At 44.9% G+C, this 18,407-nt stretch overlaps 1 protein-coding gene across 1 annotated transcript; it reads right to left on the bottom strand.

The window, feature by feature from the left end:
- Positions 1-32: 32 nt before the first annotated feature.
- LOC111838778 (disks large-associated protein 2-like) lies at positions 33-17,623 on the bottom strand. Its single transcript, XM_072698869.1, has 11 exons — positions 17,009-17,623; positions 14,825-16,078; positions 7,087-7,298; positions 6,855-6,957; positions 6,580-6,772; positions 6,015-6,484; positions 5,844-5,914; positions 5,380-5,684; positions 5,181-5,272; positions 3,846-3,968; positions 33-2,377 (listed from the first exon to the last, which is right to left on the bottom strand). Exons 1-11 carry the CDS (start codon positions 17,063-17,065, stop codon positions 2,153-2,155), a joined length of 3,105 nt encoding a protein of 1,034 aa, XP_072554970.1. The 5' UTR covers positions 17,066-17,623; the 3' UTR covers positions 33-2,152.
- Between the last annotated feature and the right edge of the window lie 784 nt (positions 17,624-18,407).

Raw genomic sequence — 18,407 nt, 5'->3', positions numbered from 1 at the left:
CGTCTGAAGTAGTGAAGTGGCTGATGGAGCTTCCCGATGAATGTGAAACTTCCACAGCAGCTGGATCTCAGATGTAGATGGGGGCCTTTCTGCTTCCTGGAGTCAATGACCAGCTGCTTGTGTTCAAGCACCAGCGTGTCAGGAACCTAACTGCCAGCTCACTGTCATTTTTGATCATTGCGATTGGTGGTGCTGTAAGCAAACTTTATGATAGAATTGTAGCTATAGCTGAACTTTGACTGCAGCAGTAGAATCAACCCAATGCCCTGTGGGGTGTCAGTACTGATGATAACTCACTGGGGTCTGCTAATGAGGCGCTGAGGTCCAGGTCTAGGAGTGATCAGTCTGCATGGTGTCACACAGATGAACTACTAACAATTATAAAATCTACCAAATCTGATGTTCATCTAGTCACTACAGCCATACAATTACATCACATAAAAGAGTCAATTGTGGTATTCGGCTGAAACCTACGAATAGCAGCCTTATGTAGCAGTTTTTATTGTCCAAGCAATACAAGATGATGTGGTACGTGTGCAATATGGTGTCCCCTGTGGACCTGTTACCATTGTGTGGAAGCTCTAGTTGGCCCTGACAGTCAGCTGTTGATGTACTTTGGCACCAGAATACCTGCGTCTTACCGTAGGCTGATCAGGCCTGCCACACGCTGACCCTGGGCTCACCCTGCTTTACCGTAGGCTGATCAGGCCTGCCACACGCTGACCCTGGGCTCACCCACAAGCGTGGTACCGTGATAGGATGCCACCTGTGCAATAGGTCCATTCATGAAATATCCTCACTACTAAATATTCCACGGTCAACTGTTAGTGGTATTTTAACAAAATGTAAGCAATTGGGAACAACAGCAACAGTCAATAGCTACAGACCTCCAAACTTCGTGTGGCCTTCAAATTAGCTCAAGAACTGTGCATAGAGAACTTCATGGAATGGGTTTCCATGGCCGAGCAGCTGCATCCAAGCCTTACATCACCAAGTGCAATGCAAAGCGTCGGATGCAGTGGTGTAAAGCACACTGCCACTGGACTGTAGAGTTCTCTGGAGTGACGAATCACGCTCCTCTGTCTGGCGATATGATGGAGTCTGGGTCTGGCGGTTGCCAGGAGGACGGTACTTGTCTGACTGCATTGTGCCACGTGTATAGTGTGGTAGAGGAGGGATTATGGTGTGGGGCTGTTTTTCAGGGGTTGTGCTTGGCCCCTTGGTTCCAGTGAAAGGAACTTAATGGGCGAATGGCCTCCTGTCATTTCTACATTTCTTATGCTTCTTATGTGATGCTACAGCATCCAAAGCCATTTTGGACAATTTCATGCTCCCAATTTTGTGGGAACAGTTTGGGGACGGCCCCTTCCTGTTCTAACACGACTGCGCACCAATGCACAAAGCAAGGTCCAAAAGGACATGGATGAGCGAGTCTGGTGTGGAGGAACTTGACTGGCCTGCACAGAGCCCCAACCTCAACCCGATAGACCACCTTTGGGATGAATTAGAGCGGAGTGAGACCATCAGTGCCTGACCTCACAAACGCTCTCCTAGAAGAACGGTCAAACATTCCCATAAACACACTTCTAAACCTTGTGGACAGCCTTCCCAGAAGAGCTGAAGCTGTTATAGCTGCTAACGGTGGGCCAACTCCATATTAAAGCCTATGTATTAAGAATGGGATGTCATTAAAGTTCATGTGTGTGTAAAGGCAGGTGTCCCAATACTTTTGTGAATATAGTGTACGCTCACCGTAATTTGTATTCCAGATGTGTTCGGAGTCAGACACATCTGACAATTCCACTCGGTTCATGACATAGTTGTAAAGCAGGTTAACACAGCATAGGATTCAGAACTTTCAGCCACATCAAACTTCTCAGAAAATGTTGCCTTCTACCTTAAGTACTCACAAAGGAAAGTCTGAAATGCAGCCATTCCTGACAATGAGGGACAAGGATTCATTTCAGCCACCAGAGGGCATTGGTGCAATTTCACAGTGAAATGGTTGCTGTTTTGAAGTCACCATACACACAAAATCAAAACAAGTTGTATGTGTTCTTGAGTCAAAAATTATTGCCAGCTTCTAAACCAAACAAAACTCAGAAAGCATCCTGGATCAGTCTAGTGGCTCATTGCAGTTGAGATATGGGCCTCAGAAGCGGGTCTGTCCCTCTATGATGAAGCGCTCGACGTCATCAGCACTCTCGGTGGCAGAGTCCTGGCGCAGGGAGGGGGTCTGCTGAGTTGGAGATGGCTTCCCGTGGGCTTCAGGGCGCTGCTGGCCATTGAGAGATTGCTCCCGTCTCACAGACAGGGACTGCGCCTGGGCCCCCCCCATGCCTCCAGCTGGCTTCTTTGGTAAGGGTGGAGGAACGTCCTTGGGGGCACAGGGAGGCGGTACCATCGCAGAAGGAGCATGGGGGACAGAGATGGACAGGGGAGGTTGGGTGGGACAGTGAAACCAGGACACAAGTCAGAGACAAAAATGGAAACCGGAACAGACCTGGGGTCTCATTTATTACCGTTGCGTACGCACAAAACTGGACCTAAAAGATGCATACGCCTCTTTCTACGCAAACGTTGCGATCTATAGAAACAAACTTGACGGCGTACATATGCGCACATTTTGCCAACTCCGACCCATGTGTGCAAACATTTTGGAGAAAAAAATACGACCGCGGGTGAAGAGCAATAACGTGAGTGGCAGCAGTACATACATAATAATTCCTTGTGCTAGTGAGTCATACACCATACGTTTAATTTCATTTAATCAGTCATATATTTATAATACTGAATAAATATAAAAGTAAAATATATAATCCGACTCAAATCATAACTTAATCTACACTTTTAATCTATGCGCCACAGCTGATGAAATGTAAATGGATAAGTGGTGGTCGTGATTATCACAATCATTTGGACATGGTGTGAAACAATCAGTCTCATTGCTGAAAACACATAAATACCGCAAACACATTCGTGCGCAACATAACATAATGGATGCGCTGGCATTGTTAGAAGATTACGCCAATGGCAGAATTAAAAGGGAACGGGTGTTCAGGGACCATGAAGACCATGATGATGACTGGGTCATAAGCCGATTTAGAGCTTTTGGTGCTGTGTGCTGAACTGGGTCCAATGTTACAGATAGCAACCCGACGGAACCGCGCAATCCCGGTAAAAATACAGGTAATGACGACCTTGGGGTTCTAAATTGCAATTGGCTGTTACCAGCGGGAATTAGCCGACAGGTATACGTTATAATTAACAATAAAACTGTGAATTTGTTCTAAAGCTTGTTTAGGAAATACAATAATAATCTATCGATACATCCATCCATCCATTTTCCAAACCTCTTATCCTTGTGTTTAATTGTATTCTAGGTCTGGGATATCACAACCGTCACTAAGCTCAATAATACCTGTCGTTTTGGATGGGATTATTAAAATGACTAGTAGATACATTAAGTTCCCTTACACTGTAGGGGAACAGGCCAACATCAACAGGCAATCTGCAGCAGTGTCCGGTTTCCCATTTGTAATCAGCGCAATTGACTGCACTCACGTTGCAATGATTGTATTTACGTTACAGAATATGCGGCAAATCCACGTTCGTACAATCCCAGCTAATGTGCGATTTATAAAGCGTATATTGCTTGGAGGTGTGCATGCGCACGTTTTTATAAATTTGACTTTTTCTTTGTGCAAGTCATTTTTGTCTTTTGAGCGCACATACACTTTTAGTATGAGTTCTATGCAAAGTTTTATAAATGAGACCCCAGACGAGCAGTGATACAGAAGGAAAAGGTATCATTTGTGCTTTTGCTGGCGTTTCTCATCCCTCACCTGGGCAGAAATCTGCCTCCAGCCCGAGTCCCGGAGCGTCTGCAGGTCCAGGAACGTGAGCCGCACCTCCTCCAGGCCCAGCTGCAGCAGCTCCCACAGCTCAGCCAGGGCCTCAGCACTGACCTGGGGGAGAGGGGGGTACACATCCCTGGATGGCTATCACTGGAAATCTGACCTTGAATTTGATTCCAGTACCTCCCAGAGCACATTTCGACAAGCTCATTTCTACACTGTATTGCCTATTAATAGTCTAGAAGAGATATTATTACTGTAAAGGGGAGGTACAGTGGTGCAGTGGTTACCACTGTCACCTCACGTCTCTGTGATCTGGGTTTGAGTCTCCTCCATGCCTCCTTGTGTGTGGAGTTGCACGTTCTCCATTTGTCATCGTGGAGTTTCCTAGGGGTACTCCAAATTCCCCCCACGTGCAAAAACATGGCGAGATTAATTGGAGTCGCCAAATTACATGTAGGTGTGAGTGAGTGGTATGTGAGTGTGACTGGTGTGTGAGTGTGCCCTGCGATGGGTTGGAGCCCCACCCTGGGTTGTTATGCGTCATATCTATAGGCTCCAGACCTCCAAACCTTGAGCGGGACAAGTGGTGTCAAGATCAGTGCCTGTCCAACCCTGCCCTTTGCGTTCCCTCCCTGTTTGGCCAGCAGGTGTTGCTGGCCATCCTGTTCTCCACCCTGTCTCTTGTCCTTCAGCCCCAGTGTGCTCTCCCTATTTCCTGGCCCACTGCTTGTAGCACTATAATAAACCTACTTTATGTAAAACTTCATTCATATAAAAAAAAAATGGACTCATTGTAGCAAAAGTACTTTTTAATGTTTTTAATACTGAAGTTTCAAAACTTTTGATTACAAATGAACATTTATTACTTTGGTCAATTTGCTATGATGCTTGAAATTAAGACGAGGTGCATCCCATTCCTGTTTATCGTTTCTAAACATTCCTTTTGATTCTACTCATTAAGGGCTCTAGTCTGACTTTTCCAGTGCTGGCACTGGTGCAACCAGTTTTCTCCATTGGTTGCTGAACCCTATATATTTGGTGTTATGGTTGAATGTGGTATTATTCCTTTTTGGCTGGTGTCTGTCTCGAGAATATTTAATGTTAAAAATATCAGTGAGTTATTAATATTGTAATGATTAGAGGAAACAGGGCAGGAGCAGCTGTGAATGGGCTCAAATCCTGCTTCACTACTGAACAGACAGCAGCACTTCACTGGCATGCTAAATATCTGTGGTCATTCAGCAGTGGACAATGAGGTGATAACATTTCATCAGTCAGTGACTCTGATGCCTGAAAACATTTTAGACTCAATAAACTTACCAGGTTTTTCTGACAAAGCTGGAAAAAGTGCTGGACTTTCTGAGACATAAACTGCTGGGCATTTTCCACTGCATTACGTATTCGGGAAAGTGCTGCAGGACACAGGAACATGTCTCAGGTCATCCAGCAGGCAGTCTGGGACTACTGACAGGCAACATAACCCAGACAGCACCCCCTGCAGGTAGAGCTAGGCACTCACCTTCTTCAGGAACCCGGGTGTCCTCAGTCTCCTTCTGCATGCCCTGGCACCAGCCCTGTATCCTCTCCACCTCCACACAGAGCAGACGCATGTAGAAGTCAGCATCATTTTGGCGAGAGCTTCGGCCCAATCCCAAACCAGGATCCAAACCCGTATCAGAACTGCTTCCCAGCCCAGTGTTGGAGGTCTGGTGACAGTTGAGCTCAGACCAATGAAGGCGATCCAGACAAGTCTGCTGGGGGGAGCTACCCCAGCCAGGAGTCACACCTCTTTGGGAGAAGCCACTTTCATCCTGGTCCATCAAGCTGGTGGAACAATGGAGCCACATAGGCCTGAAAGGGTGTCAGAACTTCACATTTGTAATTAATCTGCATCAAGAAACAATGGATGGATGGAGAGAAATGGAAGAGAGCAGGAAGAAGAAGGAGAGGCAGTAGTGGGTCAGAGAGAATGCTGCTATGTACCTCCTGTTCTCCTCGACCTGGATGCCAACGGACTGAAGCTCCCTCCCTACTCGGCTCTCTGAACTGTCCACCTGCCACACATGGAAACCAGCAGCACAGACGTCACCATAAACACAATGCTAACACCAACACCACATCGACATCAACACTGACACAGCAGCACAGACTCACCAGCACACTGATGCATGATCTGCAGTTGCACTTGTGGCCATCCGTGCTACAGGACAGGCTCTTCTCTGGGAGAGAAGCAGGTCTCCTCTGAAGACCGTCACCCAGCAATCTGTCTGCTGCGCCACTGCCCTTGGCTTCCTGAAGACTGCAGCTCTTATTCAAGATCTCAGCAGACCCGACATGCTGCTGGAGGCCTGGGCCCTGGGGGAGGCTGCAGCTTGCCGGCCGCTGTCTGTCTGCTGCTGCTCCTAACTCGGAGTGGTACCTGAGCCAGGTGGGGCACCTTGTGCTGGTCTCCAGGCCATCCAGGGAGGGGGCATTCTGTGTTACCCCACTGGGTCCCACTGACCCCCTGCTTTGTGTGATGGTCGCCTGTGTGGCATCTGTGCTGCTCTGAGCTACTACTCTGATTTGAGGCTTAGACTTTCGGGGTGGAAGAGGAGGAGGAACCTTACCCTGGGCCTGCATAGCTGAAAGAGACAGAAACACAGTGAGAGAAAGCAGGAGAGAAAAGAAAAGAGGGTTGGTGCTTGATTAGATAATCTCACTCAGATCCGAACCTCACCGACTCTGCCCCTAAGTCCACCAGTTCCAGGGTTGTTCTGGGCCACGCCTGCCTGGATAGCACGTATGTAGCTGTGGCTTCGCACCCGGAATGCTCCCGGTAAGTCCAGAGCCTCCAGTGATTGTGAGTCCCCCCAGTCCCTCCACCCAGACTTGTATACCCTCTGGAATCCACTGTCCAGCACACTGTGTCCCTGAAGCACAAAGAGGGTCACATGGTTAGGCTACAAACAGACCCCAAAAACAGTGCACAGGGGTGGGGGGAGTGAACCTCACCTGAGCGCTGCACAGTGCGTGTGAGCAGATACGGTCGTGGACATGTTTCTTTGGCAAGGAATGGCTTTTGGTGCAAAGATCATGGCAGAGTTTACAGCAGTACCTACAGATACAGTCAGTCATTTACTTGGCACATGCTGCTGCCCCAGTCCCATCACACAGAGCACAGCTTCATGACTGATACACACAGTGCATGAATAATTGCCCAAAGAAGCAGAAAATGAAATGTTACCTGGCACCTTGGTGGATGTGTTCCATGCTAAGGTCTCTCTGGACTGCAGCAGCGCCTTTGGCAGGGGCTTTAGCCAGGGAGCCAGGTTCTGCATGGATCTCCTCTGCCATAGCTTTGATATAGCAGCTGTGCTTCATCCTCTGACAGGGGACCTCCCTGGACTCGTAGGGATATGCACCAGGAAGCATCCTGCACTGGACATCCCTGAGAGCCTGCCAGACAGAGTAAGATCTAAAGCCAGAAAGGGAAATGCACTGGTCCAAAGCCAGAAAGGGAAATGCACTGGTCCAAAGCCAGAAAGGGAAATGCACTGGTCCAAACCCAGAAAGGGAAATGCAAAGGTCCAAACCCAGAAAGGGAAATGCACTGCTTCACAGCCCCCAGTTAGAGCCCACACACATTCACACCGTGCCCTGTTACAGCACACACACACAGTGCATAGTTACAGCCCGCACACACACACACAGTGCCCTGTTACAGCGCAAACATACGCAGTTCCCAGTTACAGCACGCACACACACACACAGCCCCCGGTTAGAGCTCACACACACATACACACACACAGTTCCCAGTTTCAGCGCAAACATACACAGTTCCCGGTTACAGCACACACACGCACACACACACACACACAAACAGTGCCCTGTTACAGCGCACACACATAGACACAGTGCTCTGTTACAGCGCACACACATAGACACAGTGCCCTGTTACAGCACACACACACACACACACACACACACACACACACACACACATAGACTAGGGATGGCACGGTTCATGAAAAAAAACCGAACCCGGTTGGGCTTGTCTCGGTTCGGAGCATGCATGCGTCGCACGGTTACATAAGAACATAAGAACATAAGAAATTTACAAACGAGAGGAGGCCATTCGGCCCATCAAGCTCGTTTGGGGAGAACTTAACTAATAGCTCAGAGTTGTTAAAATCTTATCTAGCTCTGATTTAAAGGAACCCAGGGTTTTAGCTTCCACTACACTAGCAGGAAGACTATTCCATACTCTAACTACACGCTGTGTAAAGAAGTGCTTCCTCAAATTTGTTTTAAAATGTTCTCCCGCTAATTTCCACTTATGGCCACGAGTTCTAGTATTTAGACTAATATTGAAATAGTCATTTGGCTGAACAGCATCCAGACTCGTTAGAATCTTATAGACCTGAATCATATCCCCCCTTAGTCTCCTTTGCTCAAGGCTAAACAGATTCACTTCCGCTAACCTCTCCTCATAAGACATTCCTCTAAGACCAGGAATCATTCTCGTAGCTCTTCGTTGCACCTTTTCTAAGGCAGCAATGTCCTTCTTGAGGTATGGTGACCAAACCTGCACACAGTATTCTAGGTGGGGTCTTACCAAGGAATTATATAAGTGTAACATCACCTCCCTTGACTTAAACTCCACACATCTAGAGATATAACCCAACATTCTGTTCGCCTTTTTTATTGCTTCCCCACACTGGCGAGAGGGGGACATGGAAGCATCAACATACATACCGAGATCTTTCTCGTAATCAGCTACCTTTATTTCAGTGGAACCCATAAAATATCTGTACTTTATATTTCTGCTCCCTGCATGGATTACCTTGCATTTATCTGTGTTAAATTTCATCTGCCAAGTATCAGCCCATTCGCTAATTAAATCCAGATCCCGTTGAAGCCTCTCTGCTGCTAGATTAGTATCTGCTACCCCGCCCACCTTGGTGTCGTCTGCAAATGTAACCAGTTTACTGTATGTATTTGTGTCAATATCATTAATGTAAATTAGGAACAATAGAGGTCCTAAAATTGAACCCTGCGGAACCCCACTATGAACGGAGGCCCACTGTGACATTGTGCCTCTAATAACTACTCGCTGCTTCCTGTCAGTTAGCCAGTTTTTGATCCAAGTTGCCACAGTTCCTAAAATCCCTGCAGCTTTAAGCTTTAGCAAGAGACGTTTGTGGGGGACAACATCAAAGGCCTTCTGGAAATCTAAGTAAATCACATCATAGGCCTTTTTGTGATCAATTTCACTTGTAGCTTCCTCAAAGAACTCAAGTAGATTCGTTAAGCAGGATCTACCTCTCCTAAATCCATGTTGGCTATCCTTTATGATGTTATTTACATCTAGGTAATCTACCATTTTCACTTGAATTATAGCTTCCATTATTTTTCCAGTAATGCTAGTTAAACTGATTGGCCTATAGTTTGCTGGATTACTTCTATCCCCTTTTTTGAATATGGGTGTTATATTAGCATGCTTCCAATCTGATGGTACCACACCCGCAGATAACGATTTCTGGAATATTAAAGTTAAAGGTTGGCTAATAATATCCCTCATCTCTTTTAAGACTATAGGTAAGATGCCATCAGGCCCCTGCGATTTATTTATTTTGAGTTTAGCTAGGCTTAGTATCACATCAACCTCAGTTATACATATATTGGTCATAGACGATGCTGTATTCGTATTAATTGGTGGTAAGTTACTTGTGTTCTCTATTGTGAACACCCTTGAAAAATAATCATTAAACTCATTTACCATATCAATTTCATTATCAATTATAAGTCCCTTACTATCCTGCAAATTAGTGATTTCAGCTTTTAGTGCTCTCTTGGAGTTAAAATATTGGAAGAAACCTTTACTGGTTAGCTTAGCCTCCAATGCAATTTTTCTTTCTACATCCCTCTTGGATAGCCTAATGTCATTTTTTAACTCTGCCTGTAGACTTAGATACTCCTGCTTAATTTTGAAATCATTAGTTATTTTCCGGTTCGACGGTTCATGACATGCGCAATGTAGCCTCGTGCCCCGTATGTGACGTCAGTGTGTTTCCCTTTCGCGCGAAAGAATAGGCTATATGCAAATTTTATGTTCACAAATGCAAATGGTCCTCAAAGAAGCCTAATATATGCCAGTTTAAGTTGGAATTGAAATTTTATTTTAACACGTTGGATGGACTTGAAAGAAACCGAAAAGCTGTTAAAACTATCAGTTTATATAAGGCCCTGAAGAATCTTTTGTAAATGAGAAAGAATATATACCCCTTTTTCTTTAAAATGCAATTTTGTATTTGTTATGTGTTTTACATTGTTTGTATACTGTTAAAAAAGCAATAAAAAAAAAAAAAAAAAAAAAAAAAAAAAAAAAAAGAATAGGCTATATGCACAGAGCGGTGTGACGTAGTTCCGGTAAAAGTTCAGCCAGCTAAGTAATTTCCGGTAGCCTTTCGTTTGCTGCGTTTAGCTAGTGTTTTCGGCGTTACCACCCAGTCTCTGAAGAAAACGTTTAAATTTCAGCCGACGGATAGCACAACATCTGAACACTGTTGTGCGCCTTTGTTGTGTGACTTTATTTAATGTGCGGTTAGGCACTTTGTTAAAGAAAATTAAGTTATCTGTGACAAAGCACTCCAGTGAGTGTCATGCCTCGATCGTCCGCTCTTTCCGTGTGCCACGCCCCCTCGTTAACCCTGTGTGGATTCCCCGTGTGTACCAGCTGTTCCTGATTGTTGTCAAATTTGTCATTACTCCATTGTATTTAGTCCGCGTTTCCGTTTCTTTCTCCAGTCCGGTCATTATATTGTAATTCTGCTTTACCGCTCGTCTGTGTTCCTTTTGCTCATTAAACCCCGCATTCCCCCTATCCTAGGTCTCCTCGCCTCTGATTCCCCGGTCAGCGTTGTAACAGTGAGCCTGCTTCCATGCTGCAATATGAACATTTGCCATGTTCCTAAAAATTCTGTTTATTGCACAGTGTCTGACCACACAGACCTACAGGCTATTGCCAGATGATCATACTAGACATATCAACTGGACATATTTTGCACTATTACAGATTGATGTCTTGTACATACAGAGAAACTGATTTTATCGATTACTCAAGAACATTCAATATAATTAATACCAATTCTTTTTCACGTATTTTTTTCTATATATATATATATATATATATATATATATATATATATATATATATATATATATATATATATATATAAATAAAACGAACAGAATCAGGCTTAATCAAGATAGGTGATCTGTCATTTTAACGATCCCCAATTAAATTAACCCCGTGGACCGGACAAATAAAAAACGAATGATTAAACATTATATGCGTCTCTTTTTGTATGTTTTCTAAATAAGACCGCGTGCCCATACCCAACTGTAATAGCGATTAAAGCGATCTATTCTTTTAGCATTTATGTTAAGGCAAGACTTTTATTTTATTACTGTTCTGGGATTAATAATGTTTAATAATTTTAATAATGTGCTTTAAGTCAAGTCAAATTCAGTTTATGCATGATTACATGATATAACTTTTTTAATACTGTATCCTAAATTGTGGATAATTAAGCTATATATCATATGCTGAAGTACATTTCTGAAGTGTTAAAGATTAAAAGAAAAAATAACAAGAACCGTACAGAACCGAAAACCGTGACCCTAAAACCGTGATACAAACCGAACCGTGGGTTTTGTGAACCGTGCCACCCCTAACACACACAGTTCCCAGTTTCAGCGCAAACATACACAGTTCCCAGTTACAGCCCACACACACACACACACACACACACACGCACGCACACACACAGTGACCTGTTACAGCGCACACACATAGACACAGTGCCCTGTTACAGCACACACACACACACACACATAGACACAACGCCCCCGGTTAGAGCTCACACACACTCACACAGTGCCCGCTTATAAGGATAATTCACATGTTAAATTTATGTGCGTGTGTGTGTCTGTGTGTGTTTTACTACACTTTGGGGACAATTTTATCAAATGTGATCTATGCAAACCCACACACACACACGGTGCCCAGTTGCAGTGTACACACACACACACACACACACACAAACACACACACAGCGCCCACTTAGAGCACACACACACAGCACCCACTTAAAACACATATACACAGGGCCCCCGGTTACATTTCACACACATTCACACAGTTCCCTGTTACAGCACACACACACACACACACACACACACACACACACACACAGAGCCCCCAGTTAGAGCTCAAACACATACACAGTGTCCCACAGCACACAGACATACACACACACAGTGCCCAGTTTCAGCGCAAACATAAAACAGTTCCCAGTTACAGCGTGCACACACACACACACAGTGCCCTGTTACAGCGCACACACACACACAGAGCCCCTGGCTAGAGCTCTCTCACACACACACACACACACACAGTTCCCAGTTTCAGCGCAAACATACACAGTTCCCAGTTACAGCGCGCACACACACACACACACACACACACACACACACACACACACAGCCCTGTTACAGCACACACAAATAGACACAGTGCCCTCTTACAGCACACACACAGAGCCCCTGGCTAGAGCTCACACACACACACACACACACACAGCCCCTGGCTAAAGCTCTCTCACACACACACACACACACACACAGTGCTCTGTTACAGCGCGCACAAACACACACACACAGTGCCCAGTTTCAGCGCAAACATAAAATAGTTCCCAGTTACAGCACGCACACACACACACACACACACAGACATACACACAGCGCCCCCGCTTAGAGCTCACACACACTCACACAGTGCCCAATTACAGCAAAAAAACAGGTTTTATGTTGAGTACTACCTTTTAAAAACATTAAAATGATCTTTTCTGGTAATTGCAATACCTACATTCAGCCAGGAGATGGCACCAAGAAAATAGAAAAATAATTTTCCCACGCTTATAAGGATAATTAACAAGGTAAATTTATGTGAGTGTGTGTGTCTGTGTGTTTTACTACACTTTGGGGAAAATTTTATCAAATGTGATCTATGCAAACCCACATACACACACACACAGTGCCCAGTTGCAGTGTGCACACACACATACACAAACACACACACACACACACAGTGCCCTGTTACAACACACACACACAAACACACACACACAGCGCCCACTTAGAGCACACACACACACACACACACACACACACACACAGCACCCACTTAAAACACATACAGAGCCCCCGGTTACATTTCACACACATTCACACAGTTCCCTGTTACAGCACACACACATACACACATACACACACAGCCCCCAGTAAGAGCTCACACACACACACACACACATACACACTGTGCACTAGTACAGCACACACACACAGACACAGTGCCCTGTTATAGTGCACACACAGACACACAGAGCCCCCTTTAACACACACACACACGCAGTGCCCAGTTACAGCGCACACAGACACACACATGCACACAGCGCCCACTTAGAGCACACACATAAACACACACACAGTGCCTAGTTATAGCGCACACACACAGTGCCCATTTAGAGCACACACACCCACACAATCTGCGCTGTTACAGCCCACACACATAGACACAGTGCCCTGTTACAGCACGCACAAACACACAGACACACACAAACACACACAGCAAAGATCCAAACCCAGAAAGGGAAATGCACTGGTCCAAAGCCAGAAAGGGAAATGCACTGGTCCAAACCCAGAAAGGGAAATGTACTGGTCCAAACCCAGAAAGGGAAATGTACTGGTCCAAACCCAGAAAGGGAAATGTAAAGATCCAAACAAGTTCAAGTTACTTTATTGGTACCAGAAGGTAAATTTTGTTTGCAGTACAGAGTCCACACACAAACCCAAGTAGGAAAAAGCTCCAAACCTAGAAAGGTCCAGACGGGATAGACAGAGAAGGAGAAGACAGGCACAGAAGAATAAAAGAAGACAGGAAAGAACAGATACAGAGAAAAAGGACATTTACAGAGAGAAAGAACAGATAGAGAGAAAGAACAAATACAGAGATTAAGAACAGATACAGAGAAAAAGGACATTTACAGAGAGAAAGGACATTTACAGAGAGAAAGAACAGATACAGAGAGAAGGGACAGATACAGAGAAAAGGGACAGATACAGAGAAAAGGGACAGATACACAGAGAGCAGACACACAGAGCCCCCTTTAACACACACACACGCAGTGCCCAGTTACAGCGCACACAGACACACACATACACACAGCGCCCACTTAGAGCACACACATAAACACACACACAGTGCCTAGTTACAGCGCACACACACAGTGCCCATTTAGAGCACACACACCCACACAATCTGTGCTGTTACAGCCCACACACATAGACACAATGCCCTGTTACAGCACGCACAAACACACAGACACACAGACACACAAACACACACAGCAAAGATCCAAACCCAGAAAGGGAAATGCACTGGTCCAAACCCAGAAAGGGAAATGTAAAGATCCAAACAAGTTCAAGTTACTTTATTGGTACCAGAAGGTAAATTTTGTTTGCAGTACAGAGTCCACACACAAACCCAAGTAGGAAAAAGCTCCAAACCTAGAAAGGTCCGGACGGGATAGACAGAGAATTAGAAGACAGGAAAGAACAGATACAGAGAGAAAGAACAGATACAGAGAAAAAGGACAGATACAGAGAGAAAGAACAGATACAGAGAAAAAGGACAGATACACAGAGAAAGAACAGATACAGAGAAAAAGGACATTTACAGAGAGAAAGAACAGATACAGAGAGAAAGAACATATACAGAGAAAAGGGACAGACAGAGAAAAGGGACAGATACAGAGAAAAGGGACAGGTACACAGAGAAAGGACAGATACACAGAGAAAGGACAGACAGAGCAGTGACATACAAGCTTCATGTTAATGTGCTGAAATTTGCTCCACTTTACCTTCGACTGTAGGACCTCCAGTGGTGTGTCTTTGGCTGCCCTGGGGTGTGGGTGACCTCCCATTAGCTTGTCATTGGCTGCCCTGGGGTGTGGGTGACCTCCCATTAGCTTGTCATTGGCTGCCCTGGGGTGTTCGTGACCTCCCATTAGCTTGTCATTGGCTGCCCTGGGGTGTTCGTGACCTCTCATTAGCTTGTCATTGGCTGCCCTGGGGTGTTCGTGACCTCTCATTAGCTTGTCATTGGCTGTCATGGAGTGTGTGTGACTTTCCTGTAGCTTGTCATTCGTTGCCTTTGGATGTGTATGACTTTCCAGTAGCTTATCATTTGCTGAACTGGGGTGTGTGTGATTTCCCAGTAGCTTCTCACTGGTTGTTCTGGGGTGTGTGTGACTTCCCAGTTGCTTGTCATTGCTTGTTCTGGTATGTGTGTGACTTTCCAGCAGCTTCTCATTGGTTGCTCTGGGGAGTTCTTGTGCCTGACTGACTTTTGCAGAGGTCCAGACATCTCCATAGGCAGAAGGTCTGGCCTCTTTACAGAGAGCCATGCTGCTGCAGACCAGGCACCCTCCTTTGGGGGTTCTTAACCTCACCTCCCTGTCCAAGGTTTGGCAACCCCGGGAGACCCCATGGGACCCTCTACTATCATCATCTATGTTGCCATCAGAGCTGAAGAAGCCCAGGTCCTTGTCCTGGTGATGGTCTTTGTTTTTGTTGCGCTCATGGCTCCTACTACGTCGACTGGATCGCAGAGCAGGCTGAGATGCAGCACAGTGACCCTCACTATGGCCAAGCTCCTGGCTGGACCTGACCGCATGACCTCTAGAAACCCTATCCTGGTGCTCGGGGCCTGGGTAGTTGTAATCAATCCGTGTTGCACTGTCCTCCACGGAGTGTGACTTGTTGAAAAGACGCTGGACAGAATGAACCAAATGGCGAATGCGGTTGGGGCTCTCACTGCGCTGTGCCCTGCAGGTTGACCGGTGGTACTGTAGCGTACGAAATCCATCTGGATAGAATACATCCAGCTGGCTCGGCAGACCTTGATGCACTTGCCGCGAGGATGGCAGACATTTATGGCAGGAGTCACTGGGTAACAGGACGGCTTGAGCATGGGGGATTGCGCCCTCTCCTGGGCGCTGAAGATGGCCACGCTGGTCCCCTAACACACAGTGGCATGAACTGGAGGCCTGCTGGGACAGGCTCTGGTTCACGTGGTGCCCTTTCATGGGCCTGCTGAGGGGTGGAGGTGTCACCTGCACAAGAATGCCAGCAACCAAGAGCGTTAAATCTGCTGTGTAGCTGATCACTCAGAGACTCACCCAGAGACTCACTCAGAAACTCACCCAGAGTCTCTAGATCAGGGGTGCCCAAAGTGGGGCCCGCGGGCCAAGGTTGGCCCGCCGTACTATTTAGATTGGCCCGCCAATGAATATCTAAAATTTTAAATTATACTGTACTAAAATTTGTTTCAAAAATTCTTAAAGCAAGAATGTAGCTATCAGTGCGTTTACTTTTTAGTGTACGTTGGCCTAACTAATATACAGTCGAACCCGGTTATGTCGCCGGACTAGGGGGTTGCCAAAAAGCGTCGAGATAACCGATGATCGAGATAACCGAAAACCAATATGGCGGCAATATACTGTATTAAGATATGCTTGAAATGTATTTATGTGCGTTAATAAATTAGAATGTACATGCACGGGTTTTTGGCGTTGCCGTGATTTGTTTGATGACGCGATCGGCATGCTATAAAAATGCACATACATGTCGGCTAACAACAAAAGGCATATGTGCACCAACTAAAAGCGGAGATTTACCAGTATACAATAAAAACCACCGTCGATTCTCGATACAAACCTTTAATTATATTATCCAACACTGCAAACACAAAGATCGCTCACAAAATCACAAAAAAACCTGCGGGGTGTAATTCGTTGTTACAAAAAGCAAATCTGCAGTGTCAAAATTACATTCACAAGTCATTTCGCTCTGACAGCTCTGAAATGTATCGTACACGCAGTTAATATGGTTTCTTTACAAAGTCTAAAATGCTTAGTTGCTTTTTGCCTTTAACAGTCTGCTTGAAAACAAATGCTTCGATATTATTTATGCTGTCTAAAACAGTCCATCCCCTACAAAAGAACCATACTGTCAAATTTTTTGTAGCATTTCTATCACCTCACCGGCAGAGGGAATTGGTTCCAAATCTTCGTCCGCATCTTCTTCATCTTCGTTGTCATTGCCGCATGCAGTTATGCTTGGCTTTGATTTTGATGGGGATTTACCTAGATCGCGTTTCACCTGCGTTGTTCAGCGAATTACCATGCGAATGCGATTTGAATACGCGCTGTTTAGCACTTGTGATACATTTTAAAAAGCCGGCGATTAGTCACGGGGATCGAGATAACCGATGTTAAGTGGCGATTTTGGCCCTCTTTCGTGCTCGAGATATTAGGGTTCGGCGACATAAAAGAATCGACATAACCGATGAGAAATGCTATTGCAATAAGGGAATTTGGCGGTTCCACTTCAAAAACGTCGACTTAATAGGGTTGGAGAGTTAGCTGAGGTCGAGATAAGTGGGTTCGACTGTATATTATACAGTCCTCACTCATGGTGCTTTGATTACATTTGAAATATCTAAGACTAAAATTGAAATACAAGCAACTATAAGGGTAATGTAGAGTATATCTGTGCACATATGTACATTTCCACACTTCATAAATAGTCATATTTTAACAATTTACAAAAAGTCCCATGAGTCTTTGCTTATATTGTTGCTACTGTTGTTGTGTTGCTGTTGGACATTTTGCACTACATGTGATTACAAAAGTTTAGACGTGCTCTAAATGCCTATATATGACTTATTTGTCATATTTTGTTTAATGTTATTTACACAGAAAGGAAGGTTAGATAACTGTTTGATAAATAAAAGTAGCCTACTTTACTTTACTATTAGTGTTTGTATTTTGTGTAAAATATTACATTTGGCCCGCGGTCCTCCGATAGATTTTCATTTTGGCCCACTAAGGGAAAATGTTTGGGCACCCCTGCTCTAGATGCTGGAAAACATGTGGGCACAACTCATAACTTGACCCACATAAACTTCAGGTGAGTCTGAATCTGATCATGTGACATTCCAACGCAACACACATGTACCATACATGCACCCACATATGAAACACACAAAGACATGTCAAAGAGATCCATTATTTTTTATGGGAAAAATTCAATTAGAACTCGAACTTTTTAGGATTCGATCCGGAGTACGGAACGGATTAAGTTCATGAACCGAGGTACCACTGTGTGTGTGTGTGTGTGTGTTATATATATATATATATATATATATATATATATATATATATATATATATATATAGTATGTTCCTCTACTGTGTGCTGGTTATTATGTATTTTCCTGCACTATGTGTGAGTTTGTGCCTGTATTCCTGCATCGTGCTTCTGCACTATGTAGGGCTGGGCAATTAATCCAAAGATTAATCAAAACCGACATTCAGAACCTCTAATTGATGTAATCTTGCTCATGTCGGTTACTTCATTTTTTTTATTTTGTTAATACTTA

The sequence above is a fragment of the Paramormyrops kingsleyae genome, chromosome 14, assembly GCF_048594095.1.
Source record: "Paramormyrops kingsleyae isolate MSU_618 chromosome 14, PKINGS_0.4, whole genome shotgun sequence".
NCBI classification, from domain to species: Eukaryota; Metazoa; Chordata; class Actinopteri; order Osteoglossiformes; family Mormyridae; genus Paramormyrops; species Paramormyrops kingsleyae.
Note: the sequence above shows the minus strand (reverse complement) of the source record. Positions and strands in the feature narration are given on the sequence as shown.

What these genes read in the sequence shown, in the direction of transcription:
- LOC111838778 (XM_072698869.1), bottom strand. Translation starts at nt 17,065, where the DNA reads ATGACAACGAAGATGAAGAAGATGCGGACGAAGATTTGGAACCAATTC. An exon ending in GGAACCAATTCCCTCTGCCG is followed by an intron (nt 16,079 to 17,008) that starts GTGAGGTGATAG and finishes ATTCTTGTGCAG; the next exon opens with GTGACACCTCCACCCCTCAG. An exon ending in CACCCGGGTTCCTGAAGAAG is followed by an intron (nt 5,273 to 5,379) that starts GTGAGTGCCTAG and finishes TGTGTCCTGCAG; the next exon opens with CACTTTCCCGAATACGTAAT.